The 9,381-nt window shown below is 38.2% G+C and overlaps 1 protein-coding gene across 2 annotated transcripts in view; it reads right to left on the bottom strand.

Moving 5' to 3' along the window:
* Window positions 1–827: 827 nt before the first annotated feature.
* Window positions 828–9,381, bottom strand: part of HTR2A (5-hydroxytryptamine receptor 2A) — a 66,461-nt gene continuing 57,907 nt past the window's right edge. For both annotated transcript variants that reach the window (XM_032294677.1, XM_032294678.1), the window contains exon 4: window positions 828–4,865. In XM_032294677.1, coding sequence (XP_032150568.1) covers window positions 4,063–4,865 — 803 coding nt within the window. In that variant the 3' untranslated portion in view covers window positions 828–4,062. The remainder of the gene's footprint in view (window positions 4,866–9,381) is intronic.

The following is a 9,381-nucleotide window of genomic DNA, read 5'->3' as shown; positions in this document are numbered from 1 at the left end:
AAGCCCAGAATTGTTAAGAGACTCGTTCCAATTCACATAACCAGTGAGTAGCCAACAGGGGAACTCTCCTATTGTGGTTTTGACAGGTGATCTTTCCCCTGTACTGCATGAGGATGGGAAATGTTTTATTCTTTGGAGTCAGATGAGCCAGGCTTAAACTCGCCAATTTTCTTGCCCGCAGTGAGACTTTGAATGTTAATAACTGCTCTGAATCTCACTTTCTTCATCTGTGAAAAAATAAAAATAATTCTACCTTGTCAGATTGTTGTGAAATTACATTTGGTAAAGCAAGCAAAGCAACCAGCTTAGTGCCTGGCACACAGTAGGCACCCAATATACTTTCCCTGCAGTTGAAGATGAACTGATGAATGAGGGTAACTTTCCAGTTTGTTCAATGATACCATACCTCCTTGGTTTACTTTAATTCCTGAAATGATCTCCTGTGAAAGAGTGTGTGTGTGTGTGCATATGTTGATGCGTCTGTGCATATGCGCACCTGTGTGCATGTCTTGGTGTACACCAAATGTACCTGTGCACATCTCTTAGGACACTGAAGTTCTTCTCTGTGTTCCTCAGCTTTGTGGAACCAGACATCGTGATCAGACATGGAGTATATTTTTACTGCAGATAACTAGATATTGGATCCTGATGATAAAGCTGATCCAATCAGATGGATCCTAGCTTTGTGACATGGTTGACTTCCAGAAGCACAGGCTCTTTTTGCTTCCAAATATCAGGATGATACCTGGAGTTCTGAGTCTGATGACCTGGAAGATTTGGGGTAATTCCATTTAGTAGACACAGCTATGGACCCACACAAAATTGCATTCATTTTGGAGTATACTTTATTTACAGTTATTTCTTCTTTCTTGAAAACTTTTATAATCACCTTGATTAAAATAAGTTCATAAAATAATCTTCACTGTATTTGTTACATATGGCACAGAATAATTTAGCACTTTATAAATATGTCTCATTGATGCACAAACGTGAGAAGCACCCTTTGCTAAAAGCAGTACAGTAACTTCGTTCAATTTGGCTACGGTAGCACTTTAAAAAATTAGCATGAGATGGCGCTGTGGCCAAGTAGATGAAGTATGCTTTAAACTGAGTTTTCCCTAACTACAGTAGTTAATTGCCTTTTTTGAATATAGAGAAATCTATCGTTCAACTTAAAGTAGAGCAAGGTTTGTTACTCCGTTATAATAGTGTCGATTAAAAGTGAATCCTTTAATCACCGATCCATAAATCATTTGACAACTGTGTTTCACTCAGGTGTGAATCTGTTTAAAAAGCCATAGTAGTCAAAATCGCCAAAGGGCCCAAAGGTACCATTTTATTTAGGATCAAGAAACTATATATGTGGACCATTGTTTTTGCCACTCTCATAGATTTATCTTAAAGTTCTTCCACAAAATTAGATTAACTTCCAGTTTATTTAAACAGCTGATATTTTTGTTAAACTTTAATCTGCTTTGACAGCAATGGAAGGTCATAGAAATATTAGAACATGAATTCACATTTAAATAAACATGATACAAACATGCACACATGTGTATATACTGAGTGTTTTCATTGACTTGCTTTTCCTCCATATAAATATATAAATATTGAATAAAGTGCTTGAGAACATGTCTGTACATATATACAGCTACACATTTGCCTATACAGTATACACTTGAATACTTATGGAAGAAAAAAACACGTATACATTTGTAATATATAGGTAGTCAAAAGACATCTGTCAGGCATCATGAATGTTCATTCTGATCAAGATTGAGTACATGGGGGTAGAATCTGTAATCTTTTCCCTACTATATAATGAAATGTGCAGAGTTATAAGTGAAGGCAACATACATTAGAGCAGAGACGTTTTAACATCTATATTTTCATCAGCTAGCGTGGCATCATCATAAGGAAAAGTTCAGTTCAGTTGCAGCCTTGGCACTAGCAGCATATTATACATTCTAGCTTTGAAATAGTGAACCCATTTTTCAACATATCTAAGAGGACATAATTAGAATTTTATGCATTTCCAAATTACACAAGGACACTTCCCACATTCTTTAGTTTTCAAATCTGTGTTTTTTCCCCCAAGTTTTAGGGCAAAAATGATTTCTCATTCAATAGAAATGCTTCAGCATTGTAATCATATATCTAACAGTGATTCCAGTAACAACGTGCAATTTAACCTTGAGTGTTATAAAATCAAGGTAGATTAACAGTTCTTGATCTCTTTTGCTCTTTAGCAACCATTTCTACAAAATATTATAATGTCTGCTTTTCTATTGGGAAGCCCGGTGCCAAGGAGTAGTACTGAAATGAGTGAGTTTTTGGAGAAATAAAAGAAAAACTTTGCTCAAAACTATGGTAGTTGTAAGCTGGGTCGAGATTGAGGTGCATATTTCTAAAGTAATTGCAATGTTAAGCCTCAGAGGTATTTCCCCCACCTTTGTTTGTTTGGCGTTTATTGGTAACCAGTCAGAAAAACTTATTTTTGAAAGCTACTCTCACAGTTGAAACAAACTTGTTTCTGAATCAGGTAAGAAGGAAATAAATTGAAAGTTTTCTCAAAATAAGTCTGTTCATATTTTGTTACTAGGACCATTTCAGTTCGGTCTTTTTGTGTGTGTGTGAAATGCAGTTGTGTGACCTTTGGCTCACTGCAGCCTTGACCTCCTGGGCTCAAGTGATCCTTATGTCTCAGCCTCCTGTGGAGCTGGGACCACAGGTATGTGCCACCATGATCAGCTAATTTTTAAATTTTTTGCAGAGACGGGGACGGGGGTCTCACTTTGTTGCCCAGATTGGTCTCCTGGGCTCAAGTGGTCCTCCCGTCTCAGCCTCCCAAAGTGCCAGAATTACATGCATGAGCCACCGTGCCTGGCCGAGCCACTTTCTTTAAAGGTAAGGATTTTGTTTTAATTGTATTTCTCACATCTAGAAATTTGCTTCACACATAAATATACACTCAGTTGATGAGGGCGGAACCAAGCCGAATGGTTTTAATAAATAATATAAACTGATTGATTAGAAAGCATCAATTTACCTGATGAATGTCATAGGAAAGTCACCTGCTTTTTACGGAGATGTCCTAAGACTCCACTACTGTCAGTAGCCAGAAACCTAAGTTCATCCTCAATCCTGACACAGATACATCAATATACTGTTTACTGCTCAAAAGAGTGCATGCATGATGCAGTCATTTCACAGCAAGTTACCAAATACTTCTATGGTGCTGTTTTAGAGGAGCAATTGCTAGAAACGTATTTGGTAATATTAAATCATCCTTTTGCTAGTTTACCTAGAAGAACAAATATTAAACAAGACCACATCGGAAATTCAGAGTAAAGCACAAGAAGTAGAAGAGAAAGCAGCAATAGTTACAGAATAACATTTGAAATCTTTTTTTTCACTTTTGAGAATTAACTTGAAATGCAGCAAATACCAGCAACCTTGTGAATATTTCAAAATGGTATCTATGAAAAAGCAAGAATGAAATATGTTGTCAAGTATTTCATTTAATTATCTTAGCAATACAGATTTTGTAACACTGATCTTAGTGTCTTTTTCCTCCTTTCAAAATATATACCATAGTAAGTTTTAAAGAGAATTTTTCTTTAAGAGGTCATTATATTCAATAAAATTTTCACTATTCATAGCTATTTTTATTTACAGCAATAGGTAACCACCTCAATTCCATGCCATCAATGAACAGCATAGCAGCAAGGTTTCCATTTGAAAATAGAAGTTAATTTAGATTACTTAGGGTTTCATAATTATACAATAAAAGTGAATCATTTGAAAGACATATCATTTACAATGTTAAAAATAAGTATCAGAAAGCTCACAGCTGAAATGCTGTCAGAACATTTTCCAAGTGCACATTTGTAGCATTGAACCCAGCTTTTCATTGACAGAATAAAATGAGGCGCACAGATATGATCGTTGGTTTCACTAGACTGGTCTAATATTTTCCAGTCTCTTTTTTTTTTTTTTTTTTTCCGGATAGGTGAAAACTTGCTCAGTGTTCCTTCCACAGTTGCCATGGCAACTAGCTTATCACACACAGCTCACCTTTTCATTTACAGCGTCGGTATTGTCTTTAGAAGCATCTTCAGAATGCTGCTTTCCTAGAGCCACCATTGAGCAGTCATTCTCTGTTGTCTTGGCATCTTTCTTTGAATTCTTTTTTTGTCCCATTTGGAGTTGGCTCGACTTGTAGGCCAAAGCCGGTATAGTGTTCACTAAAATTAACTGCAATGGTTTTTTGTTTTCCTTGTACTGACACTGAATATACCGTGAAAAGGCTGACCGATAGGTCTTGTTGAACAGTGTGTACACCAGCGGATTGACTGCTGAAGAGAGATAACCGATCCAAACAAAAACATTGAGCAGGGCTCCGATGACATCTTCGTTGCAGGACTCTTTGCAGATGACGGCCATGATGTTGGTGATGAAGAAAGGGCACCACATCACCACAAACAGGAAGAAGACGATGCCCAGCACCTTGCATGCCTTTTGCTCATTGCTGATGGACTGCATAGTCCTCCTGCCCGTGTAGGACCCTGGCTCCCTGTGGATCGACCGCTGGAAGAGCTTTTCCGAAGACAAGGAACTCTGAGGGAGGAAGCTGAAAGAAGCTAATTTGGCCCGTGTGCCAAGATCACTTACACACAAAGTAGCTTCTTTCTGGAGTGACTTGATGGTTAGAAAGTAGGTGATCACCATGATGGTTAAGGGAATGAAAAATGACACAAAAGAGCCGATCAGGACAAAGTTATCGTCTGCGAGTAAGCAACTCCCCTCCTTAAAGACCTTGGAATCGTCCTGTAGCCCAAAGACTGGTATTGGCATGGATATACCTGGAGTTGGACAGACAATGAAACATGATTATTAAGGAATTGAGTATATGAAGGCAAGAGCATCACCACGCAATGTTGGCTATTGAAAGGATTTTATATCAACATTGTTTAAAAGCGTAACATACTTGATTCAGAATTTAAAATTCCTTTGGACTTACTTATGTGTTTTATAAGTATTTATTATGTAGCTCCTTGTATGTTTTATTGCCCTATATAGCTAACCCTTTGTTTATTAAGAACTATAATAAATCTAGCTTTAATTTTTTATGCCATATGTTTCTGATTGTAGTATTATGCTTATTAATTGAAGAAACACACAGAGGCAAATAAACTAAAAAATGACCAATAACATCATCATCTAGAGCTAGCCAAAATTAACAACTGATGCTGTTCATTTTATTTATTTATATATTTATTTATTTTGGCCTATCAACATCTAGAATATAGATTTCATTTTTCGATGCTGTTCATTTTAGATAGAGACACACACTCACCATGTGCACACATTTTAAAACAGAGTTGAGGTTCTTTTTCACAAACAGTTCTGTATCTTTTAAAAAAATCTAATGATATCTCACAAGCATGGCTTATATATAAAAATAACTATAAAATTATAAATATAGTATATTTTCTCTCTAGAAAATTTGGGAGGTACAAAAATGTAACAATGAATAGAGAAAAATAATATGTATTCTCACCAGCCAGGGGCAACCCTAATTTACATTTGTATAGTTTCTTCTTCCACCTACACGTACATATAAAAACAAATGTGTATATGCAGTAGTTTGTATGCAGTACTTTATATCTTATATGTTTTAGATCTTCCAATTTCATTTAACATTATAAATCATGATAATAGCACATAAAGTATTTTTGAGAAATATAATTTTCTAATATTAACTTTAAAAAATTTAACCAATTTTGATTCTTTTTAAAAAAGCTTTTACTATGGAAAATTTTTAACATACTCACAACTAACCAAAAACCAAACCAAGTGCAGTGAACTCATCACCCAGCTTCAAAGATTATCAGCTCAAGACCAATCTTGTTTCATCCGTACGTCCTCCAGCTGCCACCCCTCCCATGGTATTATGAAGCAAATCCTAGACATCATGTCATTCAATCTGAAAATATTTATTATATAGGTCTAAAAGCTATGGACTCTTAGACAACCTAATATTTTCACAATACCATTCTCACTCCTAAATAGTTTACTATTTCCTTAATATTAAATATAGAGTTAGTGCTCAAATTTCCAATTGTTCCATAAACGTTGTTGTATGTTTTTAGTAGGACAGCATTCATAAGGGGTGGATTACAGAAAACAAGGCAGCCACGGACTTTGTATTTACAAATATAAGGGGTAGGTACAGGAAGGGTTAATACATGGGAACATGGGCCTATATGGTCCATTGCTGTGTCACCCAGATTTGGGGGATCTGCAAGGTTTCACCAGGCAGAGGGATTAGGCAGAGGAGGAAGCAGAAGTGAATAAACGCAACCCCTGGCCTCTAATCATGCTACATTACCCCCATGATAGTAGAATCTTTTTTTTTTTTTTTTGAGACGGAGTTTCGCTCTTGTTACCCAGGCTGGAGTGCAATGGCGCGATCTCGGCTCACCGCAACCTCCGCCTCCTGGGTTCGGGCAATTCTCCTGCCTCAGCCTCCTGAGTAGCTGGGATTACAGGCATGCGCCACCACGCCCAGCTAATTTTTTGTATTTTTAGTAGAGATGGGGTTTCACCGTGTTGACCAGGATGGTCTCGATCTCTTGACCTCGTGATCCACCCGCCTCGGCCTCCCAAAGTGCTGGGATTACAGGCTTGAGCCACCACGCCTGGCCGGATAGTAGAACCTTTTTAAAGGGAGATTCAACAGGCCGTGTTATGCAGTTTCACCACCCAACCCCCACCATGGACAACCTCTCTACTCCTGGGGAAATAGGTGTATCTTTCTCTACTGGCCTGGCACAGTTGGTCCAAGGCAATCATGAGATGGCTTATTCTCCCTGTTGTAAAGATGGAATCAGGATGACAAAAAAAGAGAGGAAACATGAATCAAGTACTCTGTATAACTTAGTTTAAGATTGTTTATTTAATGAAGTGGTAGATATCACAGGCACAGCCTCAGAGAAAAAGTCAGAAAAAATTTCCCTTCTAACCCCTGCCCATATTTTCAGCACACCCAGAACCATAGAACACAGAATGTCCTGATTACTGCTTCGGACCATCTTTAGAGTCCAATACGTGGTCTCACACCAGCTAAGAACACCAGTTTATTCCAGAGTTGGGGGCCACTGCCTGACTCTTCCCATCCATCTGGAAAAAGCTCTGGAGAATCTCTAATCTAACTTCTGCATACTAAGAACAGAGTTCCGCTTCATCCAACCACAGACATGACTGTGCTAACCTCATGTCACCTCACATTAGGCATCATGACCAGGAGACAGCATTAGCTTGAGTTGATGTAATTTTCAACAAAAATGTTTCTTAGTGACATTTGCCATTATCTTCAAAGACTTAACTGACAATATTTGTCACTTGTCTATGCAAGGCCATCTAGGATTCTTGGAAGGTGGAGAGAAACGACATCAGATCTGTTCATAAGGACACTTACGTGGCTAACGACCCTTCATTTCCTCCATCCCTCTCTGTTCCTGGCCCACTGTTTGGAACATTCAGGAAGAGACCGATGAGCTGTGCCTCCAAGGGGGACATCCTCCAAGGCCCTGGATATTGGCCAGTTTTGTTTATCCATGAGAAAACTCTTGATTGTGAAAGTGAAGACACGATTTCTAAGAAGAGTGTTTTTCTCCAAGTGTTGGAATCTAGATCTGTGAAAGATGTTTCCTGTACTCATGTACAAGGTCTTGTTAGACAGCATAGCTGCTCACTGATGAGAAAGGCTGCTTTGTCCATCCATTTGAGACATACCTGGATTTGAGTCTTGGCTGTGGCTCCAGGTTCCTGAACTGACTACTTGCTGCTATAGTCCTCACTTCATCTATCCCGGGAGGCTGGCACCGACCTACCTTCATGCATGTGGTGAGGATAAAATGGATCCCATTTGCAGAGCACCTAGCACAGCGCCCAGTCCAGAGTGATGTTTTACCAGTGGTCAGCAAACATGAGAGTAGCTTTCTCTGCAGAACTATTTAGATTAAGTACATCAACATTATTTTATTCTAATCCACTTTGCTTAGATTGTATATACTAGATTTTATGTAGCAGATCTTTTTAAACCAAAAGAGGCTTAAAAGAGTTTTGGGCAAGGGGAGAAATACCAGATGTAGGTGATGGGGAGGAAGGCAGCAAATCACACTGCCACGTGTGTACCTATGCAACAATTTTGCATGTTCTTCACATGTACCCCAAAACCTAAAATGCAATAAAATAAGTAAATGGGGAAAAATAAAAGAGATGAAAAAAAAATAAATAAAATGTATTTTGTGGCCAGAAAAAAAAAAAAAGAGTTTTGGCTATTGGCCACAGAGTTAACACTGATGTAATTATTAGCTTCTGCCAGGGTGACACAGGGTCTCAGTCAATTTTAATTTTGTACAGCTAGAACTGTTGATTACTTTCCTAATGTGATGAATTACAGCATTACTATTAGTCATTATACACATAAACAAGATATCAACTCTCCGAAAAAGATGTGTGATTTTGTTATTAAACTCTCGAGTGTTCATTTTTCTAATTAATACAAAGGAAGTTACTACCTTGGGAGCCTTTTGCTCTGTTTGCTTGTGACGTGGTAATTTACATAAGTGGCAATTCTTAATTAACCAGAATGTGGGCTTACCTAAAATGCCAATTCTTTAATTATTTGGAATAGGGTCTTTGGTTGGACACACACACACACACACACACACTTCCAGAATAGCCCACGTCCTGAGAGGGGTGATGGAGTCATCTGCACTGAAATAGAGAATCCCTCTCTTAGATGCTTGGGATAAAAAGCTACTCTAGAAGAGCATGTGGTAAGAGGTTACAGGCAGAGTTGTCCTGTCTGGCAGGGGGACCTTAGTTTGGAGGGGGAATCAGCCATTTAAATGGTCCATTCATCTTTGTGTATAACAGAAACATCCTGAATACTGTCACATGCCATTCTTTTTACATGCCTCACTCATAGTAACTGGTCTGCAAGGGTTGGAGAAAAAATAACCAGAAAGTTAAAGTAATACTCTCTAAAGAGGAGAGGAAATTTTATATAAAAAAACTAGTACACATAGATAGGCCTTGTGGGTACAATAAGCAGCTCAAAAGCATGTGCCTCTTCCAGGAGAGGTGAAGACATGGGCTGATACCCAATATTGTGGTCACAGCCATCTCCGGGGCATTCATTCTGTGGCTGCTTTGTTTGAGGTAGCTGCTTCTGGAGACCTGACATCTCCTCTCCCTTCAAATTTCTGCATAGAAAGCATTTTCCTTTATGAACAAAACAGACTGTAACTTGAATTATGTGACTGTATTTAGTTTAATATATTTTTCTGAGGAGTGGAAAACAGCAAT

The sequence above is a fragment of the Sapajus apella genome, unplaced genomic scaffold, assembly GCF_009761245.1.
Source record: "Sapajus apella isolate SASKATOON/1434 unplaced genomic scaffold, GSC_monkey_1.0 scaffold32, whole genome shotgun sequence".
In the NCBI taxonomy this organism is placed as follows: domain Eukaryota; kingdom Metazoa; phylum Chordata; class Mammalia; order Primates; family Cebidae; genus Sapajus; species Sapajus apella.
This window is presented reverse-complemented; position numbering and strand designations above follow the sequence as displayed.